Source organism: Theobroma cacao, chromosome 2 (assembly GCF_053813885.1).
Source record: "Theobroma cacao isolate CCN51 chromosome 2, ASM5381388v1, whole genome shotgun sequence".
Taxonomy (NCBI): Eukaryota; Viridiplantae; Streptophyta; class Magnoliopsida; order Malvales; family Malvaceae; genus Theobroma; species Theobroma cacao.
The window spans coordinates 4880104-4906410 of record NC_142640.1 but is presented as its reverse complement, the minus strand read 5'-3'; the positions used below and the strand labels follow the sequence as shown (position 1 = coordinate 4906410).

At 34.7% G+C, this 26307-nt stretch overlaps 4 protein-coding genes across 4 annotated transcripts; all 4 read right to left on the bottom strand.

Annotated features, from left to right (window-relative positions):
• Positions 1-723: 723 nt before the first annotated feature.
• LOC18607887 (uncharacterized) lies at positions 724-1588 on the bottom strand. The gene has a single exon (XM_018114849.2). The coding sequence runs from the start codon at positions 1233-1235 to the stop codon at positions 849-851; it is 387 nt and encodes a 128-aa protein (XP_017970338.1). The 5' UTR covers positions 1236-1588; the 3' UTR covers positions 724-848.
• A 3118-nt stretch (positions 1589-4706) lies between these two features.
• Positions 4707-7287, bottom strand: LOC18607886 (Peroxidase superfamily protein). The gene is made up of 4 exons (XM_007042294.3): positions 6859-7287; positions 5884-6075; positions 5623-5788; positions 4707-5285 (listed from the first exon to the last, which is right to left on the bottom strand). Exons 1-4 carry the CDS (start codon positions 7090-7092, stop codon positions 4873-4875), a joined length of 1005 nt encoding a protein of 334 aa, XP_007042356.3. The 5' UTR covers positions 7093-7287; the 3' UTR covers positions 4707-4872.
• Positions 7288-9857: 2570 nt separating this feature from the next.
• Positions 9858-13048, bottom strand: LARP6C (RNA-binding protein). The gene is made up of 10 exons (XM_018114763.2): positions 12357-13048; positions 11713-11794; positions 11511-11605; positions 11325-11396; positions 11148-11227; positions 10976-11054; positions 10830-10877; positions 10655-10723; positions 10428-10553; positions 9858-10328 (listed from the first exon to the last, which is right to left on the bottom strand). The coding sequence occupies exons 1-10, from the start codon at positions 12732-12734 to the stop codon at positions 10092-10094; spliced, it is 1266 nt and encodes a 421-aa protein (XP_017970252.2). The 5' UTR covers positions 12735-13048; the 3' UTR covers positions 9858-10091.
• Positions 13049-15978: 2930 nt separating this feature from the next.
• On the bottom strand, positions 15979-18891 carry LOC18607883 (transcription factor HHO6-like). The gene is made up of 5 exons (XM_007042289.3): positions 18392-18891; positions 17857-18125; positions 17357-17741; positions 16828-16904; positions 15979-16650 (listed from the first exon to the last, which is right to left on the bottom strand). Exons 1-5 carry the CDS (start codon positions 18603-18605, stop codon positions 16363-16365), a joined length of 1233 nt encoding a protein of 410 aa, XP_007042351.3. The 5' UTR covers positions 18606-18891; the 3' UTR covers positions 15979-16362.
• Positions 18892-26307: the final 7416 nt, after the last annotated feature.

Sequence of the window (26307 nt, the reverse complement as noted above, 5' to 3'; positions counted from 1 at the left end):
AAAGCAATTTAGATATTACATTATTTTTATCAAAATTAATAAAAAAAGACAAGACATTAAATATAAATTTCTTTTTTAAGTGCCTAACTACATTGGCTACCATTCTAGGAATAAAGCAGACCAATCAATTTGCATTGGAATAACCAGTTTTGCATTTTTTTGGGAACAGCATTGGCAACACCAAATTTCTCACCATTGTTTATTAAATGCTCTCTATCTGTCTTGGTTGGGGAACCCAGAGTCCCAAAGGTGGCATAACAGCCAAAATTCTACTGTCTCATGTTGCTAACAAAGGAATGTGAACATTTAAAGATGCAATCTGTGTGAGACTGCAACTTAAGAACAATTGATACAGAAACAAAAGAGGAAGGGAAAGAGAATCCAATGGAAAACCCAACAGAAAATAAATGACGACAATAATGAGGTATGCAAATAAACCAAAAAGCTGAAAGACCCAACAAACTACAAAGCAACGCTCAATCTTGCCATCAATGCAAATAATTAACATCTACCCAATTTCACAAATTTTAATTTTACATTCCAAATTTACCGTTCATAATAACTGTCATAATTATTAAACAATAAATATTTTCAAAATTTGTAAAAAAAAATACTAATTTATATTCCCCTCTAAGATTACTTATATTATTTTTGTCAAAAAAATTGTTTCTTTCAATCTAATTATTCTCATGAAAGAACCCAAGAGAACAATGGCATCAACAGTAAAAATTAACAAAAGTCTAATTAAAAAAAGAAGAAGAGAGAATCCATTTTTTTAACATACAATGAGAGTATAACCATGAAGGCAATAAAAAAAAAAAAGAAAAGAAACCCAAGAATATTAATAATCAAGATTCACTGCTACTTCCATGTTGCTTTTGTCCTTGAACTGGAGCTTGCTCAAGGTCTTCTTCTTTGATCTCTTGTTGGGTATCCTCTGCAGGCACTGCAACTGGCACCTCCTCCGTGGGCCGGGGAGGAGGAGGGTTGACCCGACCGTCAAGGCAAGAAGAGCATTTCCTCTCAACCCAACCTTCAAAATCGTACTGACCATGGCCCATGATAGGACGCCCTGAACATAGCCTCCCAATCATGCCGGCTATGACTCCAAGTATTGTGATCACTGCTAGAACAGCTATGACGGGTCCAACCGACCCGTGACCCGTATGGGCCGTGTAGGCTTGTTGGCTTACTCCTACGGGTGGTGGCTGCTGCTGCTCTAATGGTGTAGACATCACCAAGAACAAGAAAGAACTTCTTTAAAATATATGTATATTTGAAGATGTTTCTTTTTTTTTTTTCCTTCTTTTTGGGGTTTTTGAAGGGTTTAAGCTTCTGAGTTTGCAAAGAAGCGATGGAAAATGGTAACTTAGAAATGGGGTTTTCTTTTTGTTTCAAGCTTGGATCATGAAAAGCAAAAGAAAAAGAAAAAGATACATAAAGAATTTGATGGGGTTTTTAAAGGGTTTAGGGGAGAGAAAAGGGTGGAGTTAAAGAGGCCAGAGGGAGATGGAAAAAGTGGGGAAAAAGGCAAAATAATGTGAAAGGAGTTTCGTGTCCTTTGGTGTTAAAACTGTTGAGAGAGCTTTGGATGTGCTTGGGGACTATTCATTTAATGTTTTCATTTCCTTTTTCTTTTTCCAATCTAAGAGAGAGAATGTTTAGGGGGGAGGGGAAATGCATGGAAGAGCTTCCTCAGGAACTTCTATGGTGTCCTGCAAGAAATACTGAAAATTCAAGACTTACTTTTTCACATTTGTTTTAGGGACGATTTTTGTTAACCTTGTTTTTTAAAATAATTTGTTTTTTAATTTTAACAGTTAAGAAAAAAATTTTTTAAATAAAATTACTTTTAATCAAATCTTTTCATATTAAGTGTCGTGCTTTTTGTTTTTAGCTTTTTTTTTTTGCTGTTGTTAAACATCATTTTTTTTATTATGATTACAAGAAATATAATAAATAAAATAATTAAAAAGTTAATTATCCAATTTAGATAATTTTAGATAATATCTTTTTGTCTAAATCTATTTTATTTTAGTAGTAACTTAACTTTGAATAAATTTTCAATACATCTTTATTTTTATGTCAAATTCTTTTTTGATTTTAAACTTTATCTTTATTGGAAATATGTTTAACTTCAAAAGTTTATGTCTTAGTAAAATATAAAAATAAAAGAACAAGTAACACATTATGTTTAAAAAATGCTATTGTTACATATTATATTCAATAAAATATTGTTAAAGCTGAAAAAAAAATCGTTGCACGTTTTTAATATATTTTTAATTTAAAAAGTTTATATTGTAGTGAAATATAAAGGAGTAAGTTATACGTTATTTTTAATAAATATTGTTATCAAAGGACATTGCAAATCTAAGAAAATGTTACACACTTCAGTAAAAGATGTTATAAATCAAAACTTCAATAACATATGTTATACGCAAAAGTCAAAATTTCAACACCAAATATTATACGTTAAGATCAAAGTTTCAGCACTATATATTACACTTAAAAGCCAAAGCTTTAACACTAGATATTATACATCAAAACTTTTTTCTTTCCATTGATGTTACAAGCCAAGGCTTGTTTTACCAAACTTGAACAACTGAAAAACTCAATATCAATAAATCCAATAACTTATTGTTACTTACCGTATCATATTTTTTGGTTTGAAGATTGAAGATAGGACAACGGGAGATAGATAAAGAAAAAGTATTGTGAATGTAAACTAATAAATCTAAGAATGTGTTGTTACCTTCCATGTCATGTTCTAAATGTATTTTATCATTTCATAACTAAAATTAGATAAAGACGAATAACTTTACATTGAAAGTTATTTTTGAAATGAATTTACAAGAAGACCATTTTTTATAATTTTATCTTTATTTTATAAATACAGAAAAAGCCCGAAGGAACTTTCATGGGTCAATGTCCTCTATTTATGAGCTGGAAACCTTTGTGCTTGGAAAAGTGAGTATTTTCACCTACATTACTCCACCCACCTTCAGCAATGCTAACTTTCAAACCATGAATAGTAGAGTGAATATCTGCAGTTTAAATGCATGCCAGAACATTATTTTTGTATTACGTCCACAACTAGACTTCAGGATTTCCCCTCTTTTCCAGTTTGGTCAATCCAAGAGCTCACATATGTGTAGTGACTTTAGGAAATTAAGCTTTGTTCTCTTAGTATAATAGAAAGTATTCTTTCTGGTGCTGTCTTCATCTTGTTCAAATAAAGAGCTCTCCAACAAGAAAAAAAAAAGTATAGAGAGTTGTCTTCATCTTCCTCTTTTACTTCATTTCTCTACTTTCTATGGAGCCAAAGCTGCCTTGCTCCATCAGGCAACTCATTATTAGTTCTTCAAAGTTGTTTTTATAGGCTTTGCCTTTGTTAAAGGTCAAAAAGTTAATAACATTATTTTATGATTTATTTTTTTAATCTTTTGGATTACCAAAAAGTTAAATAATGTTCAAACTTTAGGCCAATTGATCCATCTCTTTCTTGCTTTTTGTTATGATTAATTTTTAAAAAAAATCACCTCTCGAAAGATTGGGAAAAAAGTAGTTGTTAGCAACAAGTGATGCATTTTGGAAGGTATTAGTATTAATAACTAGATAAGCATCAATAAATATGTTGGCTATGGGGAAGATAGGGAACAGACCAATAGTTGGTGCTTGATTAAACATGGCTAGTAGGACAATTACTGATGGGTTATAGTGTCTTGGACCCAATAGTTTCATGATTATAGTTTTTCTTTTAATCTTGAATATTGGGATTTCGAATATCATGAAAAAAAGGGTGAAGTTTGAGTTTGTTATAGAAGTAAAAGGAAGGAATTACATGACTTCTACAAGTTCAGGGAAGAAACAGTAATTTCCAATTATGTTGCAATTATGGTTCCATGGGGATTTAATGCAGCATAAAAGGGGCTGGTTATGGACAAATATATTCAATGCTGCATTTGTTTGAACAATGTTGATGGAAAATGATTGAATGATGAACAACAAGAGGGACTTCAAAAGCAGTCAAAAAAGGGGGACAAAAATTTTCAAGTCTAGCAAAAGGGTTAAAATCTTGAATGTTTTAGACTTCTAGCTCTCTTAGAGCTCCCCCTCAAATATGAATTTTTTTGAAGCTGCAGGTGTGTGTCTAGTGCACACCACACTACACAGGGAAGGAGTCAGAGTGGAGAATCTAATCTGAAAGCAGAGGATACATCTCAGAGTGATGATGATGATGAAGATAATGATGTTGATGATTATGATAGTTCATGATACACAATACTTCTGATGCAGTCAAATACACTAAAACAGAAACAAGAAAAAAAAAAGGTGGTGTTTTTGGAAGACAAGGACATAGATCTCAATGGGGCTCTACAAAGGTTGGTCAGGCATCTAACAGCTTTTCTTTATATTCCTTTTTGAATCCAAGCACTCCTTGTCGGCTTCTTTATTGAATCTATGTGCATTTGAGCAGCCTAATTTTCTCCTCAGAACTCAAAAAGAAACCTGACCTTGATCCTAAGTGAATGTGGAAAGCCAAAAGGAAAGGGGAAAAAGAAAGCATAAAATAAAATATGTAGATGAGCTGGTCGCAATACAGAGTTCTTTGTGCTTATGTTGCCTCTGGGAGGTGCATTTTGTCAATCTAACCTGCCAAGGTTATATATTTGAACCCAAAAAAAAGAAAAAAAAACCTCAAATACTAATGTAAAAGATAGTTTTTGTTCGATTTTTCCTGATGGAGCAAATGGTAGAATCATCCAACTAAGACAAGAACACCAAATTATTAATATATTCACAACCTATCTTGGTGCATTGATTGAACTAGATAAGCTCCATACATAGACCAACACTTCAAATACTAGCAATTTATAAGTTCACAGACCCGCACTTCTTTCTAATTTGTCCCTTCTTTCCTGTGAGTACACCGATATTACCAAGCTTCGCCATTGATGTGGCAAAATCATTCCCGAAAAGGTAAGGATTCGTGCTATAGGAATTAACCATTGCAGCAGTTTTTGGATCTTGCATTAGTGCTTGATCAGATTCCAGAAGCCCTGTGTTGTTAACAAGGTTTGTGTAATACATATTGTCAAATCTATAGGTACTTGCAGAGTCAAGGGGAGCGAGATTGCTGTTTGAGGAATCCATGTTCGGACACATGCTTTGCAAGCTAACGAGGGCTGAAGCATCAAGCGTAGGGTCAGGTCTACCAGTGCCCCGGTAGTTGAAGAGTCTTCTCTTGAAGGTAAAACATTGAGCATAACCTATGGTATGAGCTCCTGCAATAGACACAAAAAAGATAAGGCATCTATATCAATTAAATTTGCCATGACTATAATTTATAGCAGAAATGATATATTTAAGGCTGTATGTATGTGACAGTATTAAGAATCTTATATGTTTGACTACAATTTTTGGTGATGCTTCATCATCTGTAATAGTCCACAGGACCACCACCATGCAAGAACTTTTTCACTTTCAAATGCCATGGAAATAGAAATGAAATTATTTGGATAAGTACTATCCATCAAGTCGTCTTTGAAAAAGGAAAAAGAAAACAATAGAATGAGCGTTTTAAGGCACATTGACTCTGAGCAATATGCTAAGAAAAAGAACCTGAGAGGACTACAACATCCTTAAGGTCAAGACCCTTTGATGTGAATTTGGCAGTGATATTTTCCATGGGCTCAATAGGTGATGGTAATTGTTCATTAGCTGCCTGCTGACTAGCAGTTGTTCCATCTCGTCGCCCTAGCAAGACTGGCCAGAATGGCCCTCCTGACTGACAGACAAAAATCGTAGGAAGGAAAACAATTTACTTCATCTGAGAATTGATTTGCAGTGCTTAGAAGCCATAAACAGACACATGTCAATTACCAAGACAACAGCTTCCCTTGCTGCTAGAGTCAATATATCAACACACGACACGGTTGATGGGCAAAATCTTTCAACATCTGCTTTTATATTGTCAATGACTTCATACCCTCGAGCAGAGTTACGGTTTGGAAAAGCATTCTTCTCGCCCTGGAAATCTTCTGTGTCATCAAGAAGCACCGATGCATCACAGCCCTATGCCAGAAAGAAACCTTTTAAGCAAATTTAAGTCTTCATACTAGCCGATTTAGTAAACACTAGACAGTGAAATATATTATACACTGCAAAAGTCCATGTAACACGAATGATACGTTTGACGAATGATATTAATGTCCTAATTGAGAATCTGAATTTTGTATGTTTATCATGTTTTCTTGGAAATTAAATCATAAGGATAAATGATTAAAAACGCAGCAACAGTTCTATTTATTAAATTGACTCCCAAGATAGCCTTAGGCTCTGCTTGATTACTGACGTTGTAATGGGAAAAAAAGTTCTAGAAAGAAAGTGAAGTAAAAGGAAGAAAAGAAACAAAAAATGATTTCTCTGCAAGCCTTTTGTTTCCAAGAAAAGTTTTGCTGTGAAAGTTGGAAGTTTACTGTAAACTATAATACTACTATGTTGGCTTCCCCCCCTCTCTGTCTCTCTCATGAATGTAAAAACCAGCTTATAGGTTCTAAAGTGGACCCAATCTGAATGTAATAGGATGGGGATTCCGTGTTGGTAGCACCAAACATAAGATATGACCTCAAGCAAAAGCAAAGAACTTTCCTGCAAAAAAGCGGTTTACTGTAGGGCTTTCTCATTTTCCTGATAGTGAAACATGCAGTAAGTAAATGACAACAGTTTTAGTTTCCTTTTCCTACCAATGACATGGCACCTTTTAATCTTTGGCTTCAATATGGTTCTGATAAGAGATTGAATTATAAAAGTTAAAGACATAGACAAGCAAGAGGTAACAGATTCATAGGTGGTTACATTTACAAAACAATCATGAAAATGCAATCGGAGGAGGGACGCAGCTATCCTGATATCATTCTTGTAAGCTGCCCAGACACCATACTTAACCATGCTTGACAAGCGGGGGCATGATCTATCATAAAACCGGTAATCAAGCTGGCTATTTGCAGAGTGATATGGACAGACAAAGGGGAAAAGGTACAAGTATACAAGGAAGGGCAAAGTGAAGTAGGAGAAGAGTTTATGACCCATGACTGAAGATGCAAAGCTTAATCTGATGATCTATGATTAAGTGGTGGAGATTTATATGCAGAAACAATGGAAGATAGTAGTGAGTTTATTGGTTCAACTTCCAAGGTGGACATGACACTATGGTGGTTTATTCCTACAGGCCGCACCAGGACTAAAGCATCATCTTCCAGTTGTTTAAAGGTTATTAGGAATGCCTTTCATAGGAAATTTCGAACGTGAGACATGGATCATTACAAGCACTAAGGAAGTGTGGCTCGTAAAATGGCCCATGATCCTGTCAAAAAACTTCTGGTAATATTATTACAGTCGCTGCTCATATGATGTTGGAAATTTTTATCTGAAGAGCACTCAAGCACTTTCTTGTCAAGTTAGAAGATGATTCACCAATGAAACTACAGCAGGCTGGAACATTACTTTATAGTTAGAACATCTAAAATTACAAGCAGACTACTTCTTTTTGAAATTAATGGCTCAAACAGAGGGAATCAAATTAGCCAATGTCTTGTGGATAATATTTTTGACAACTTCCTGGAGCACAACATTTTTATCAGTGCTGCACGGGTCTAGATGCATGATGATAGCTTCATTTTTGTTTTATCTCTAAGCATGTCTAGTGTATAGTCATGGGCACTATTTGGCTTTGTTGAAGTAACGTGATGTGCTATTTTTTTTTTTTCTAGTTTACTATTAGATTGCTATCAGGTGTCTGTCAGTAAAATGGATGACCATTTGTTCTATCCTTTTACTGTAGTCCAGTGATTTTAATCAATGAAAAACCATTTTGGCTGAGAAAAAAAAAACAGAGGGAGTCAAAATTGGAGCTAGATATTTTATTTGATGAACTTTAACTGATGCCAACCTAATGCTAACCAGGATCTCACCAGAAGAAGTTTGGTCAGTATTCATAACTTATTTATTATTGATTCATCTGGACTCATTCACAAAAATTTAATCTACAGTAAGGAAGTTACTTGCAACATAACTTGGTCAAGCTGTGGCAGGGCAACATATAAGAATGGCTATTTCCTGAAAAGCTGATAATGGGATAATGATATATAGGTAACTTTTTAAACCACATATTTTTTCTACACAAATTCATCATAGACCTAATTTCTGCAATATTTATGCATAAAGCTTTGTTGTGATTGGCAAGACATAAAGAAAACAATAAATTAGTCCAGGAAAGAATTCATACATGTGCTCAGGAAAGTACAAAATATGATCGTATGACTAGGATCTCATATTTAAAAGGCATGCGAAAGAATTCTGCACAAGTCAACTTCAACAGGATAAGGCACCATTGATGCTTCATTAATCTTTTATCAGCTCAGTAACAGTGGAAGTACAAGTGTCACTGTGAAGTGTGAACTATGAAGCCGGAGAATAAAAATGATATTTCCACAAGCACTTTGCATAAATTTTATGTGATTGACCTTCTGTAGGTTTTCCCAGATAATTAATCATAAGAGCAGGAGCACCACTTCAAAATGAATACTGCTATTTCATAACGTGAATCTTTGATTTGCTTAATTCCCTTTTCAAATTCCACTGATCAGGTAAGAGATAACTTTCATCCAAAAAGTCAAAAAAGTAGCGACCAAAATGAAGAAAGCTGTTTCTTTCCAGTTATTGGCCATCAATTTAAAATATCTGGTGACTACAGGTTGCTCTTAACTCTTAATCCACCCAGGGTGAAGTAACCACAAAAGTATAGCCATACTGGTTAACCAGGAAGGATTCTTGGGTTGCAGATATATGTAGTTTGATTATGAGGAGGCACAACTACTGGTAGTGTAAGGAGTTTGGTTATTTGTTTCTTTTTGGAGGAAGGCTTGTTCTACGAATGAAAAGAACTTGTGAGTGGAGCAAAAAGGAAGAATATGTGAAATCTTATAATGGAACCTTCCCATAAAAGCACACATAATGGTAGTGGAGTTGACCATGAAAATGCCCTGTGCTGAATATATATATATATATATATATATATATATATTAACAATGGCCTTGATTTATCGATATTTATGTTTACATAAACGCGTTTGTAAAGGGTAAATAGACAAAATGGGTGGATCTAAGATGTACTAAATCAACAATAAAAAAACATGCTAAATCAGGTTGATCAAACAACCCAAAGAAACTTTGGTTCATTAATAGATTAAACAATCCGAAGAAACTAATCCATAGTACAAAGTAATGCAAAGTATCCAAAGTTATCCAATGTTGCTAACAATCCAATCATTAATAGATCAAACAATCCAAAGAAACTAATCTAAAGTACAAATTATGCAAAGTATCCAAGGTTGCTATTTAATCAAACAATCCAAAGTTATAAAAAATAATTAAAAAAATCAATCAATCAAACAAACCAAAGTTATACAAAAATAATGAAAAAAAAATCAAAGTGGCCCATGCAGGTCTCGAAAAATTAAAAAAAATTTCACGTTATTAGCACGATGCTCTAACCAACTGAGCTAATGGGCTAATGAAAATAATTTTTTAATTACTAGGTAATGAACCTTGTACTTTGGGTGTTTAGTTGGTGCATGGTATGTAATACTCAACTGATGAAAAATGTGTTGTGAGGTTGTTTGGTGCTTCAATACTTCTTTAGTAGAAAAAAGTAATTAGAAGAGTGCCCCTTCTCCAAATGCTTATTGTTGAAATTATTCTCATGCATTTGTGTAATTCAAATGTTTCACAATTAGAGAAAGAGAGAAAAAGATGTAACCTTTCAATTTCATTATTACAAATTTAAAACAGAATACTCAACATAACCCAGAAAACTGGTGTGCCTGGAGAAAATTGTTACCATCAAGTAGCTACAAACAGTACTAAAACTATACACCTCGATTTATTGAGAACGTATTATAGGCCAGACTATGCATGGCTGCTCAATCATTTCCTACCTTCAGGAAACGCAAAGCCCATTCAGATAATAGTTGGTTAATATATAGATGGAGACAAAAAGGAAAAGAAAATGAAAAATAATGCGCCAGCCATCACTCCAAAGCTGAACTGATAGGCTTGCCCCGCCCCATGGTGAAACCCCTGGTTCCATCCGGCATTCTTGGGCCCTTAGACGTCTGTTTGACAGATGCTTCACATTGGACTGCACTGCCAGGTTGAGGACATGCAGCAATCAGGCCACGTCCACTGTGGTTTTGAACGCGCCCGCGGCCCTTTCCACGGCCTTTACCCCATCCCTTTTTTGATCCCACTGCATTATCCTGATCAGCCTACCAGAATAGAGTCTTTTCGTGAGCTTTATGCAACAGTAATCTGACGAAAATATGCTTCAAACATGATGCAAATGGTTAAACAACATTGATGCTTACATTATTCTCAATTGCTTCAGCAATGTTTGACAGAGAGGAATCTTCAGAGTATTCAGCGACTGGTGATTCATCTTCATCTAAAATGCCATCAAATTCCGATTTTCTGCTTTTCAGAACAGATTTTGGCTGCGTTTTTCATTTCAAAATAAAAAAGTTGTAAACGTTTCTATTAAGCAGAAGAATGTAAACAAATCATACTTGAAAGACACAATACTTAAAAGACATACCGAGAGTCTAAGCAGCAACCTTACTCGGAGCCCCTTTCTCCAATTCCTTTCATCATTTAACTTGTCAACCTGGCGAAATAAGTAAGCTCTGAATGGCATTGCAAAAGCGGTATCTCAAGTATAGAAACAATCAATTTCAACTACAAGTTCTAGCAGCATTGCTGCATTAGCATACCGCTTTCTCAGCAATCTCTGTCGACTCGTACTCCACAAGTGCATGTAGCTTAATGGAAATGGAAAGAAACAAGAAATTATGAGGGAAATTGTCTTATAATCTCTTGGCTTAAATAAGCACAACAGGTTTGATTCCAATCTTCATACCTTGTTGCACATAAAAAAATCGCTTTTAGAGCGGGAAGAATTGGATTCCTGGGGATGACATATCCGGATGTTCTGCACGCTGTATCACAGATATACCATTAGTATGCTGCTAAAGGGAACCTTCTGGGCATACATCATTCTAGAAATTATAATAGAAGTGATAGTTAACAACCTCCCAACAACGTTAAAAATCTTGTCAAGGTTCTGATGGGAGTGATCTTCAGGCAAATTCTCAATAACAACAGTACGAGACTGCAAGAGGAAAAAGCGAAGGTTGCATCATACAAAACGTGACCCAAAAAACCTGAAGGAAAACAGCTTGTCATTTTGGAAATTTCCAATATCTTACCGCCACTTCCTCTCTCTTTTTTTCAGTGAAAGGGTGTTTACGTTTAACCTTCTTACCATCGTCACTCACAACCTTTCAGGCACATAGGGAAAAGGAAAAAAAAATTACTTTAATAAGCAAAATGCAGAGAATGCTGTAAATTAGTTTCTTGTCAGTTCAAAAAGAATAAACAAAAGGAGTAATTACCAGCTTGGAAGAGGACCGAAGTGCTTGGGCTAGCAACTGGTTGTTAGTGATGAGGGACTTGATTTTCTTCATAGAAGCAATAAAAGATATGGACACTATAGCAGAATCAATATTTATCAGTGAAAACTGTTCTAAATGAAAAAACAAAAACAATTGCTGGAGTCTTAGGTTCAATTTGACTATACTCTTCAATGGTCCTTACCATAACCTTCAGGATCTTTACTTATTTGCTTTGACAAAGATTCATTCGCTAGAAGACTCATGTCGTTGAACTGGTATTCCACCTGTTTTATACACAGTGTTGGGATCATACTATTTTCACAGTGTGAATAGAGAAAACACTTATTTGAGATTCACACAAGAAAAAGGGAAAACAAAACTTCCATCAGTTCCAATACTGAACATTGATGATAGCAACAAGAGTTTTTTGTTATGAGGAAGAGTTTCTCTTTGATAAATTAAAGAACAAATTCAGGAAATTGTCCATTTGTAGAACCAGACATGCACAAATGATTTGAATCTTTATTAAATCTGGAAAACAGGAAAGTCAAACAAGCAGATGAGCTTTGAACACAATCTAAAACTGACAGAGTCAAGAAAATTAGCACTAATTGGTTATGCACTTATGCCAAAATCTAAATAAACATTTCATTTCTCTATCTTGCAATTTCAAATAATGTCAGTCAGATCATATCAGGAACGAGAAAGATGTAAAAGAATCAAAACCGATGGCATGCATCGAATCCATCGATCCATTTATTGGTACAAGAAATAAGACAATGGCAAATCCTATTCTAAGAAACAAATCAAGAAATCAACTAACATAACAGAGAAAGAGAAGAGAACCTGTCTGATGATCTTTTGGCGTAGATCATCTGTAAGCAAATTCTTGGAAGAACAATTGGGGATTGGAAGATTAGGATTAGAGATCAAATAATCAGCAGGTTCTTGGTCACCAACAAAGAACCAATCAGACCCACCAGCACCACCAAGATAGTGGAAACAAGGGTAATAATAACCCGATAAGGGCACCTGGGTATGCGATCTAGGCACGAATTCTGGTGCCTGCGCATTGAATTTGAACGTCACACTGTTGCTAGTGCTGCTGCCATTGCTACTACCACTATTACAACTAGTCGTTCTTTTCGCTGCCATGGCATCTTTCATTTGAAACTTTTCTTGGGGTTCTTCTTTAGGCTTTTCCTCAGGTTGTGCTTGTGCCATATTCGTGTTTCTTTTGATCTTTGGCTTTGTTTTTTCTCTTACAAATTTACTGTCTCTCTGTCTCTGTCTGTCTTGGTTTGATTTTGTTAATGTCCTTGAAACTTAGATTTGATCTCTCTCTCTCTCTCTCTCTCTCCTGAAGTTTAGTAACTGTAAGTTTGATATTGAATCCACGTTTGGCGCCAATATGCGGAGAGAGAGAGAGAGAGGATTTCTTACACATGACCGTTGCTTTTGGGTTTGACCGGTTTTTTAAGGTTTGGAATTTGCCACCATCAACACCAACCTTGCTTCTCTCTCTGTTTTTTCCTTTGCCAATGCTACCCCTCAAGCTCCGTGTCTTGTGTGGGTGATGTAGCTATTTGCAGAGGAGGATTCGCACTTGTTCACATTATTATATTACTTCTCATTAATTAAAATTACTACAGTTTTATTTAATAAATTTAGAATTGTTACATTAATAATTAATTATTGTCCTTTCCTTCAAGACTAGGATATAATTTGGAAGAGAGTGTGTGTGTGTGTGTGTGTGTGTATGAATTTGGAAAAGAGTAGGCAAAATGGGCTCCAGACTCGCTTAATCCAGGGAAGCCCAACCAAGCCAACTAGATGGCAATTGGGTTCAACACCTAGGGCCTTAAGACAGTCAATGCCTCTTCCCAAATTTGGGGGGTTGACTTTCTAGCTTTGGGCCTAACTTGCCAGGGAAGAGACTGTGAACAAAAGGGAAATTTAAGAAGTTTTTCCATCATTCTCTTTTAGGGTAACATAAACTTGATCATCACTTTCCTGCACAATGATCTCAAGTTGGATTCCATATGCTAGTAGGGGTCTAGCCTTAACTCATGGAATTCTGTTTATGATTTGTGTTGCATGCTCAATTAATTTATGACGTGACTCATCTTTTAAATAAATATTAGTACGACTATTTGGAAAGTTATTTTGGGTTTTCAGTGATTGATACCTAACAACCTACCAACCCATATAGGCATGCAATCACAAGCTCCAACCTCTGTTACTTGATGTTTGGGCGAGCTGGGAACAATCACAAATTTTCTATCGTTTTTGGTTTAGGAAATAAGAAAAAAAAAATAGTGCGTCACTAGAGGACAACTTTGGGTAATAAAAGGCTTTAGTTTACCATAATATGCTTTGGATTACATTGATGATTGAACTCATGTTGTTTGCCCTGGCATGGACAAGGTAAATATTCTAAATATTGATGATTACAGAGCAGTGCAAAAGTAATATTACTTTGTGATTTGTGAACAAAGATCTCCTAGCTGGATAGAATTTTGAAGAAAGCTTAAATTCTGTTCTAGTGTGTTACTGGATTGGCCTTTTCCACCAAATTCTTTCCTTTCCGTTTAAAACTTTCATGATTGTGCTATGCCCATCTTAGGGATCATAATACTCCATGGCTGGTCTTTGAAGGAATCTTTGATAGGAATGGTTTTCCTGTGGTGGACCAAGTGCGTATATTTTTGTTAAGCTTGCCCATGTGAGGGAGCCAATGTGCTCAGCTGCTGCATCTATTCTGTTCGCTGTCTCCTTACTCTTAAAAGAAAATAGAATACTTTGGGTTGGATTTCAGAATGTAATCAGTTAACCCTAAAAAAACTATATATTAATTAACCCTATCTTAAGAGAAAATTTAATGAGAGCTTCGATCATTTTCACTCACTTGTTTCACCAAACCAAGTTATTCAATATATATATTTACATGATAAAGGTGGACCTCTCACTGTGGGCTCCTTCATTATGTCTGGTCTACAAGATTCTCTCTATTATTTTGCTTGTGAGAGTGACTGTTTTGTCATGCTCCCAGATAAACATTACAACTGATTGTGTTTTTTCAGTGGGATATGACTGGATTAGGTGAAAGGATAAAATCTGGGTGTTTTTGAACAATTTGACTCAGTAAGAAGTTGTTTGGAGACCACATAATTGCATCAGCTGCTTCAAAAACTATATGAAATGATAGGCTGATCATGCCTTTTTAATCATACATGCATATTTCTGAAAACAGAAAGAAATAGCTTACTGTGTTGGGCACTTGATGGAAGAAACGGCCATACATGGAAAAGAAGGGCCAGAAAACGGTTTTTGTTTGTAGCAGTCAAAACCCAATTATTGATTAAACAGCTATAATTAATCAAGTAGTTATCACATGAATTAGGATACTTGGAAGTTTTGGTATTGAATTCTAGACCAACAACTCCTCTATGAATATAGTTTCCATCACTACTTTGCATTGATCAGATAAGTAATCTGCAAATTAGGCCTAGGGTCATAATCGTTTTGCCAAACAGTCCATCAATTGGGAATGGCAGACTGAGAATTTTGGTGAGCTAAATCTGGACAGAATATGCCAACTGTTTGTTTGTCACTCATATCTTTTCAGCTGTCATTAAATAAAAGAAACTGCATCTTAGAATAATTGAGATTGTACGTAACCATAAGACAAATAAGGGAATAAGCACCCTAAAATCTTCTTTCCAAGATAGGTCTGGATCCTCTGCTGTCTTCTTGTACGACCAAAACACTGTCACCCATCAATCTAAACATTGACAATTTCGAAATCAGTAAGGTCATCCAAATGTTTACGCCCATCCTTGTCAGTACCATACTGACCTTGAAAGGACTGAATAATTGCCAAAACACCACCATAACCCATTGGAAATAATAAATCCAAGTATCTATAGGGAAGACCTGGTGAAATCCCATGTGCCCCAGGGCCAAACTCAGTGACCCACCAGATGGGGCAGTAGAAAAATGTGAGGTCAAGTCTTTCCTTGTTGGACCTTTACAGGCAGATGTTTGCTTTGCTTAAGCTTCAAGGCCATTTCTAGGACTTGTACTCCTATGTAGAAAAACGATTTGAGATTCTTTCCACGGGGAAAAGTGGAGGGCAAGCATGTAAACAGAACAATTAGCACAAGAAAGTTCTTTGAGAAAGCTGAAAACCTATTGACCAACCAAATGGAATATCTCTGATTTACTGCTCACCTGCCCCGGATTAGGCGAATACTAGCGACTACCTACGTCAATTTTTGATTTTCTGGCTTCTTCTTAGTGACTGTTTAACAAGATGAAAGCGTTTACCAAGCTTCATCATTATACTCAAGAAACTTTGTGAGAGCACTCTCTCAACAGGTCTCAGTGAAAAAAGACTGGAACGATGAATGAATTGCCCTTGGATTGAGTTGGATACGGGTGCATGTCAGGGTACTTGCAATTAAACTGCAGAAACACCTATCAAAAGGAAGCCATTTTAACGACAATTTCTTGGACATTGAGGCATTTCTAAAACCTCAAAATAGTAGACAGCACTAGCCAACATAGGTTCAATCTAATGGAGAAGCCATAGCTTTATGATAAGGGAATAGCGCTCACGTTTCTTCCACGGAAAACATGGATCATAATTGGAATTCTTGTGCTAGTTCCGGAATAAAACAAAACTCAGTTCAAGATAGAAGGAAATCTAATCCTGCAAAATTTAACAGCCTCTCTCATCTCTCAAGATCCTTCTCCTTTTATGTATTATATAGTAATAGTATATAATTTTTTGTAGTCATGAACTCCTCCCATGTATACTTTTATCTGCAAAATTCATGGTGGATACACTCTATACATCATCTTTTCCAGGTTTGTGAATATGGCTTTTCCAGCTATAGCTCTCAGATTTTGCATCTTCATCATCTTCCATACTGTCACCTCCTGTAGTGGAGGTCCCTCCAGTATTTGCGGCTAATTGCAGAGGACCTTGAGGAGAACCAGACTGAGAACTGCTCCCCTTTGAGGATTCTCCATACTGATCTTGGGATATCCACAGACCACTCCCCAAAACAACGACTGATTGATTAGCAGGGGTGGTTGTAGAAGGTGGAAGTCTTCTTGTGTGAAGTCTATATTTCTGGAAAGTCAGGAAAATTCTTCCATCAATATTCATCATCAAAACTTAAGAGAAAAAGCCAAGGATAAAAAAAAAAACTTTAAAAACCAGGGAAATAGTAACACACAAGACATTTCTCTCTTTTCACTCCTTTCCAGAGATCGAACTACCAAGAAAGAAGAGGAACTAAGAAACCACCTGCAAATGACTCTTAACTTCATCATTGGTCAAGCCATCTACTTGCATAAGTTCCCTAATCTGCTTTGGGGTGGCCACTGCAAAAGAATTAAAAAATTTGACTTAGAAACTTGAAAGGAAAAGAATCAAAGAGTATATTGCCGTCAAAATCAACACTCCAATCCCATGATCCCAACAGAAAAATTAATGCTACACAATTTCCAGTTTCTTATGGCTTTTATTCTCCATGGTCTCAAATCAAATGAATTATACATACATAATAGAAACACCTATCTCTTAGCCAGATTATAAAAAATCTTGTTCAACTCTAGTTTGTACTTTCCATCTCTGAAAAAAATCAGATAAGTGATAAAGGAACAGAATCTTGCTACAAAGAGGTGCTGTTCTTGCAAGTCCAATCCTCTCATTGACAGAACTTCTTAATTCTTATCTAGGATAACTTGAGCAATAAAGAATCCAACTCAAGACAACCACAAAAATAAAATTGTCAACAGCTAAGTCAATTTCTAATTAACATTCATTTCCTCACCTTGAGAGCCTCCTAACTGCTGCAAGGCATTGACAAACCGGCGATGCAACTCAGGTGACCAGCACCTCCTTTGCTTCCTAGCAGTCTGCTGCTGTTGCTGCTGCTGCTGCAGGTGATGGGCCAGCGGCTGTGGTCCAGACCGAAAATTCGACTGAGCATTGGGGGCAGAAGATGAAACTGCTCTGCTACAACTTGTCCTGGATCCTGTGGAACCTGATTCCTCTTTCAGATTCTTGATTCCAGGAGTCAAAAGCGTTAGTCCGTGAACTGGTATCTCCTCTTTTTCTTCTTTCCTCACTGCTAAACCCAAATTTGGCTTGAATGGCATAAATGCCCTCGCTGATCCCCTGTTTTTACATCCTTGGAATGGATCTTCATCGTTTCTCTGTTGTAAACCAAGGAAACAGTATTCAATCTTTAGCAAATTTATTTCATTACAAACTACGTCTTTAGCTTAAATGTGGTGTCCTTCATTTTTTTTTTTTTTAATTTTGAAGTACCTTAGTGTCTAGTTTGTGATCAGTGGAGCGATAATCATCATCATCAGTGTTCCAAAGCTGAACGGAACTCATCCAATTTTTCTTGTCTTTATTAATATTGTAGTTGTTGTTGTTAGGATCTTTATCCTTTTTGGTGGTAATTGATGCACCATCTTCTTCACTGTGTTTAGTTTCCTTCTTGTTGTTCTTCAACGGAATAAATTCTTCTAAAACTGGTTCAACATTTCTTGTTACACATTGCATTGACTCCTCTTTCAAAGCTACAATTGCTGCAACCAAACAAAACAAATTCAAAATTGCATTAAATACATTAATTACAATCTCAAAACAACCAAAACCCAAGTTAAAATAACTAACTCTTTCAACCAAAACGATCAAAAAAACCAAAAACCAAGCTATAGAAATAAACGTTTTCTAATCAAAAAAGAAAAATCTCGATCAAGAACTGGGATTTTTTTCCCTAAAAAAATCAAAAGGGAACCCTCGCTAATAAGAAAAAATAAAAGTGAGATATAAATTGATTGAAGAAACGAACCATCATTCAAAAGGAGCATGCAAAGAGGAAGTTCACGTTTAAAAGCATCGATCTTTCTCATTTCTTCTTCCAATCCTTTGACAAAAGCATCGACTTTTGAAACCTTGTCAGAAACGTTTCCGACCATTGAAACCTCCTTGAGGAAATTACTGATCGTTTTGGGTACAAAAGTTGGTCTAAAATCCAAGCTCAGTTCTGGTGGAACCGAACCCATTTTCGATCCCTTCTTTGTCTCTCACAATACTTCTCCTTTCTCTGTTTCTTCCTTCCTTTCCTTCCTTTGGCCTTTTTGTTTGTCTTCTGGGTCTATTGAAGCTAAGAAAGAAGGGAGGTGAAATGAAGGAGGAAGGCAAATGCTGAGATCTATGGATGAATATATAGACAGGGTAAAGAGATTTATTTATTTACAAATAATAATGTGTAGAGTGAGAGAGAAGTGTTTGTTGTTTGGAAAGAGAGGAAATGAAAAAAAAGAAAAAAGAAGTTAAATTTGGTTTCTTGGATATGAGAGCAAAAAAAACAAAGGAAATGTTGGAAGGCGAAGATTCTGTTTGCGGTTTTTGGGTTTTAAAGTCACTTTCGCATCGTCGCGTATCCTATCCATCACTCGCCCAATCCGTCCGAGTTCACTCACCCTTTTATTCCTAACACCGTAATTTTTTTTTCGTTTTTGAAAAAAAATTGGTAATTTTGTATGTCTTTCCCTAATAATTGGATAATTTCCTTAATAAATGCACTTGGGGGTAATTTGACAAGATAATTACAATTAAGTAGTAGGTTTAAGACTTTAAGGTCCAACATTTTACCTATAATGACCTAAACCCACCATCCTTTGTATTTGTAAATTTTTATATATTAATATTAATATTTAAATTACTTACATGATATATATGTTATAATGAGATTGAAACTGTACTATTACTCATATATTTCATGAGGCTAATTGAAGAGTCGATTATATGGTAACAAATTATGAAGACTTTGAGATAAGTTTATATATTTTTGATCTTTCACCTTTTAATATTTTTTTATTTTGTTAATAAATAAATTGGACATATCATAATCTAGAAGGACGTAAGTTAATATTTTATTTAATTTAATTTCTCTTTTATTAAAAAAATTCAAATTACTCTTTTTTATTTTAAAGTAAATATTTATTTTATTTTAACAATGAAATATTAACCCAATGATCGGCATATGTGGATTGAATTGGAATCTCTCTATCGTACACATAGTACCATAACTTTTATACTTATGCCACACTTGGCCTGCCTTTTTCCTGTTAAAAATTCCCTGCCCACAATTATTATTATTATTATTTTTTTATGCATTTAGCTTTTTCAGATTCTTCAAGAGTTGTGAAAATGAAAGGCTCCCATAGTTTAAAAAAAAAAAAAAAAGAATTTCCCCAAGCATTATTAATGTAATTACCAGTACTTTGTTAACTCATTAACCTTTCTCTCTCATTCAATTAATGTTTAAGCATCGTACCACCATTCACATTCATTATTCAAAACTCTAATAGAATATACATTTAACATGAACCCCATTTACTGGCAATTGAAAAATGACATGGTAAGACTTTTATAGAAACTTTTCTTTGCTTTTTCCATGGATGGATACTTGATCATTCAATCAAAACATTTTTTTTTTCTCTTTCAAAGAATCGATGGGTATTGAAATATTCTCCCACCAAAATCACAGTAATTTCAACATAAGAGCCACCCCAATTTGAACTCTAAACCCTTCTTAATAAATTAATAATATATGTAAGATAATAATTATTTTTGTGAAATTATTGATATCATTATGTTGACTTAATTAACAACGTTGACATCTTCTCATATATATATATATATATATATATATTATTTTTTAAAAAGACTAATTGTGAATTTCATTAAAAGAGAGGGAAAGAAAGTTCCCCTAACAAAAGAACAAACAGCCACCTAAACAACCCAGTAATATTAGACAGTATGCCCCTCTTAATGGGGTAGACCCTCCAATATCCCTTGGCATCACCATAGTCCCAGCATGCCAACAATTCAACAGCAAGAACAAAAACAATCTATCATTAATTAATTATATTTGGTGTGTTATTAATGTATAGATTTTAAATATCATTAATTAATCAAATGTTATAACCTTGTTAATAAATAAATTTAAAAATTGAGAATTATAAAAAGTAAATATTCATAATTGTAAAAGTATTTATTTAGTTAAAGGTTTACGTATTTATGATATTATATAAATAAATGATAGTGTATAAGTTTGAATTCTTTTAATCTCAAGAAAGTGGAAATGTGAACTAATTAGTGATGAAGTGTTTCAACCGACGCTATGGACTCCACAAAGTGGATTGGATCTTTACCAGCTATTGGGAACAAGAAAAGGGTTTAAGCATCTTGGATTATAGGTTATTAAAACATATGGGTTTGGTCAAATTGACTTAACCACGAGGAGATATTTTAAGTGATACAAGGGCTTGCGGTCAAGTAAAATAATCAATTGTACCAAGAAAGTGTATAATCAAATCCCAACTTTTGATGTGAGAAGGGTCAAAGACTCAAGAACCATTTGGTTTTCGTGGGAGAAAAGAAAGGCCAGCCAGTGTGGAATTTTTTGGAGTGTGCCTAGTCTATGTCCATAGATATTCCAACACGTGTATATTTTTTTAATTTTACCATCAACAGTTACATGAGATAAAATAAAAATAAAAACAAAAAAAGGGTTTATTCACCATTGCTGAGATTCTCTTTTGTAGTTTCAAAAGGGGATCCCCCAGTTTCAGACGGCTCAGCTAAGCCTGGACTTAGTTCAATGGGTGGATTAGAAAATTGTTGATTCCAAAACCAAATTTATGGTCAGCTTTTTTTCCCCTTCAAAGGTCCACGTAGCCACACACAAAGGCATCTTTGGGTTTTAGCATTAGCAAGCCAGTTGTTGCCACAAAAAAGATGCAAAAGAACCTAAACTACCTAAAGAGAATTCCTTTTCCAACTTATTAAACTGTTATAAAATGGTTTTAAAGTATACGAAGAATTGGTCTCCAAAGTGTTGGCAACTCATATCTAATCCAACATAGTTTCTGCACAATTTAAAGAGTTTCATACGGTCTAAGTGATGCTGGATGCTTGTTTTCTCGAATAAATTAATATTCTCTCCCTCTTTTTTTTTTCTCTCCACAATTGTCAAAAGAATTTATCGAGAAATGAGATGAAAATTTTCAACTTGGATTATGATTGCTTCGAAAAGTTATGTTTAAACGAAAATCTAATATACTTTTCTATCTTTTCGCCTTTTGCCATTTGTCACTTGTTAAATATGAACTATCACACTTTCACAATATAAAAAGAAAATACCTTCTGTTGAAGTAGACGAGATTCAAACCTTTGTGAGGAAACTATTGTCATAAAAAAAGGTCAAGTTTCAAATTTCAAACGATTTTGTTTAATAGCTATAAGTATAATTCTTCTATTTTCATTACTACTTTGATGATATAAGTTAATTATATATATATATATATATATATATATAGATATTTTACATAAAGGTAAATTATTAAAATTCAACGTTCAGTGAAAAGATGTGATATCTTACTTCACTTAATAAGCGTGTTTATTGAATTAGAAATTTAAACTTATTTTCTTAAAATTTTATATGAAATCAAGATCAGATATGGATGAAATAAAAATATTTAAAATTATTTACATTTAAAATTTTCATATTGAAATTCTAAAAAGAGACCGAAATGGTAAAATAAAAAATTATATTTATAATAGAATAGACAAAGCTATGAGAGGAATCAACAAGCTAATGATGCTATCAGACATTTGGCGGTAAATGTAGAAACGCGAAAAGCTGAACACTTCGAAGAAAAGGACACCACACAGCCCATGATTGGACGGTGTGGAGCACGTCCCATGGGAGAGAAGTGAAGCGTTATGTAAAAAAGAAAAAAACGGGTTGTGTTTGAAACTTAGAGATAGGGAATCTTAGAGATGTGTGGGACCCAACTTCGATATGGCCTGAGATTTCAGTAGTTGTAAGGAAGAAGAAAGATGCTCCCTTTTTTTAATTATTTTTTGGCAAGCCCCCCAAAAAGGACAAGCTTTTCCAGCCGTTAGATTCCATTCCTCTTCCATAGAATTAAGAATCTCTCTCTCCCTCCACCAAATTCTTTCTTTCGCATTTAATTAATTATTCTCCCCTCTGTTTACAGTTTTGTTTTGTTTTTTTTTTTTAAATACAAGTAGATACGTCTTTCACTTCTTATGGGTGTTCCACAGTTTTCTATTCTATCTGAAACGTGTAGTTTGGATTGGATCCACTCCGGTTTCTCGCATCTCCGTCGGTTCTGTCGGGTGCTTGTAACCAAAGAATCTATTTGTCCCCGCTTCTTTAACTCACCCACACTGCCCTTTCCTTTTTCATCTACAGTTTTTTTTAATATATAAAGATAATGATTCACTAGTAAAAACTCACTAACAACCATATCTCTTAGAGAGGAGTCTAAGTAACAAATCCTTGAATAATTAAATGAAATAAAATATTACAGATTTTGATTAATAAAATATGAGATGAGTTTTGAAATTTCTTCTATGTAATAGACAATTCTTTTGAATTAAAAATATGAATAAAAAAGTGAGGCGGTGACAAAAAAATTATTTACATAATAATTAATCACTCCAATTCTATTATATATAGATAGTTGATTATTATTTTAATCAGAGGATGAGATGATAATTCTAATAACTACAGATATTAGTGAGAGAATGCATTATTTTTTAAATTACCTTTGAAAAATATATACTCCGATTTTTTTTTAAAAAAAAGATGATTATTTTTTGATATAAATTTTATTATTTTTCAAATATCTCATGACTTTTTTCTAAAATCGATATATTGTTGATAAGTAGTAACTGAAAGAACTTTCTAATCAATTTTCAATTTGATTCAAAATTATCATAAGAAGAAGAAGAAATAAAACAAAAAAGGAAAACCAAACCCTCAAAGTTTTTAATTACTTGAGATGTGGTGTAAAAGAATTTGTCGTGGCACATGGTTCCATTTTCTCAGACCTTCCAGACTTGATTATGGCGTCATGTGTATGTATTTGTTGTTTGAGATCATGATTAGATTAAAGATGGAAGCAGAATCAAAGCCAGAAGCAGTACCACTTTTTGCTCCTTGCCATTATACCTCCTTGGAAGCACGCTTACAACAGTAACTATTTATACCATGCAACTGATCTGGTATCAGTTTGGTTTCACCATTTATATGATAAACACCTTCCATGAGGAAGCAAATGGTCAAGGAGCAAATTAAGATGCACCATTTCTCCATTTTGACCTAAATTTTCTTCCTACGATATTCGTAAGATGAAGTCGTTTTTTAGGTCCATGTGAGGTGGAAGTAGTCTTATTGCATATGTTATGATGTAGGTAGGTTCCAAGAAAGCAGAAGGTATTTTAGTCAGCTTAAAGGATAGCTTTGTCCCCTTATTATACGGTAGGAGGCTATGCATTCTTCTTTTCAAAAAAAAAGGAGGCTATGTATTCTTCAGTCTAAATGAATATGAGTGGTCAAGGGAAGAACAAGATTCTCTTAATCCCGCTTCTAATCAAAGTAATGATACCAAATGGGAATTGGAAGACAGACAGGTCACGAGACGCAGACAAAACCCGGTTCAGTCAATTTTCAAACGGGGTAGTGTGGAATTTACTCTTTTGATTGAGAGAGAGAGAGAGAGAGAGAGAGAGCCAAAAAAAGAAAAGGAATAGTGCATGGTGAGGTGGCTTGCTTGACCGCGTGAAAGCCAACCAATTCTTTGTTCTTGATGGCCAAAGCGAAGCATCTCTTAACAGAGAGTGCCCAATATTCTAATATATATATATATTTCAAGGATACTCTTCAAGAATTGAAGAATCCAAGAAAACATGGTATCTGTAACCATCTGAAATCCCCCTTTTCCATTCTTATCTGCCTGATAGAGACTAGATTTGTGTGTGTTTCACACTGTTATATTCTGCAAAGGAATACTTATAAATGACTACTAGGACCAAATATCTATGGAATTTTACTGATGATTGGGAATTTGGTTTTCTTTCTTTCTTTCTTTTTCTTTTTATTTATTCCCCTTAAGTTCAATAATGGGGTTGCTAGCAATAATTTGGAGAGTGCTGTTTGCTCAATCAATCTATAAAAATACAGGTAGGCAATTAAGTAGAGATGCATGCCTGTAGTAATGGTCAATCATTTTTTACCCCAACTCATTATGTGTTGTTATAAATGCTTGTATGGTAGATATTTGGCAAGGAAAAAAAAAGAAAAAGAAACTTTGCTATATTCTTGGATTGTTCAGGACAAAAAACTTGGGACAATTGAATATGTTTTTTGTATTTGCAACCAAAGATTCAGAATTTGGATGTATTTTACTGGTCTCTTCCCTGTTGTTTTATTCCTTTTGGTGTTGAGCTAAAGAATTCCATCTGTTTTGTCTCTCAACTTCTCTTCAACTGAGATGTAGGAGTTTGGAGTAATATAAAAATAATACCCTCAAATCTACTCAAAACCTAGAAGTGAAATTGATTTTGAGATTTCTAAAGAAAAGATCTCTCACCACACATTCTCTGCCATTGATCCCTATAGGGGGGGATGATAATTGAAAGAATCTCATTTGGTTGCTTGTACAGCTTACATGATGCAACATTAGAAAAAAAAAAAAAATTCATCTTTATCATAAAAATCTAGGCAATAGTGCTTCATCCACCAGTAAAAAGAGAGAGAAGAAAAGAATAGAAAGAAAGTTTGCAGTAACTGCAGGTGTGGGGTGTGGGGTGTGTCCCGAAATTTTTCCACAAGATTCACTGAACGAAGTCCATTTCCCTTTCACTGTCAAGAAAGTTACAAACCCCAACTAGAAGAAAAATTGAATCCAAAGAAGTATTTAAGATACCTTATTTAAGAGGGTTTCGAACAAGACACTCAAGAAATCCCAATCAAAAAAACCCTTGCCCCCATAAAAGCATCTTTCACGTGGTGACAAGTCTCATTGTTTCATGGCGTTTTTGTGACCCTTCTCTTTGAGGGTATCTTTTGTCCCCATTATTATTGTTGTTATTTCTCCAATTCCTATTTTCTTTTTCTGGATCCTTTGTCAAGATGGAATCTTTTTAAATAATGAAGGATGTTGCGAAGGGTTTAACAGCCTCCTTGCTCCTTTCTAAGGTTGGTTTTGTCATTTAGGGTTTGGGTGTCTTTGTCTACTTTAAGGGGTTGTTGAGTGGCATTATTGTTCGTGCTTTGTCCTTGCGAGAATTCCACTTACCCTCTCTGGCCCCTTCCCCCTAGCATCATCATTTTTTCTTCCCCCATCCTTACTTCTTTCACATCTCGATGAACTTACCCCCCCTTCCCTTATAATTTCAACTCTATCAAGGACAAGGAATATTGGGTTAATTGTGTTTTTTTCCAAGATTCAACCAATCTTTTGCTTTGTAAGCAAATCAAAAGCATGATTGTTGATTCCCATATGTGTAACACATTCCCTTCCATTAGCACATTTAATCTACCAAGAACCAAATTCTACCACCCCCATTAAACTTATCTTGCATTTGCTAAGTGTGAGGATTGCTTTGGATTTGACTTGGGAAACCCTATCTTGAGTACTGGTGGTGGAAACTACCTTTGCATTTATTGAATTTCAATGTAGTCAAATGATTAATAATAGTAATATTACTTCATATTCGCATCAACTACAGTCCAGAATGATTATTCCTTCCCTTTGTGATAAACGATCACATTCAATACTGGACCACACAAAATTTACTTCCCCTCCCAAAAATTAGAATTTGGCCTTTCCAGCCATAGATTCCAAAGCTGTAAGTGGTTATTTTCATTTCACTTTACCACCG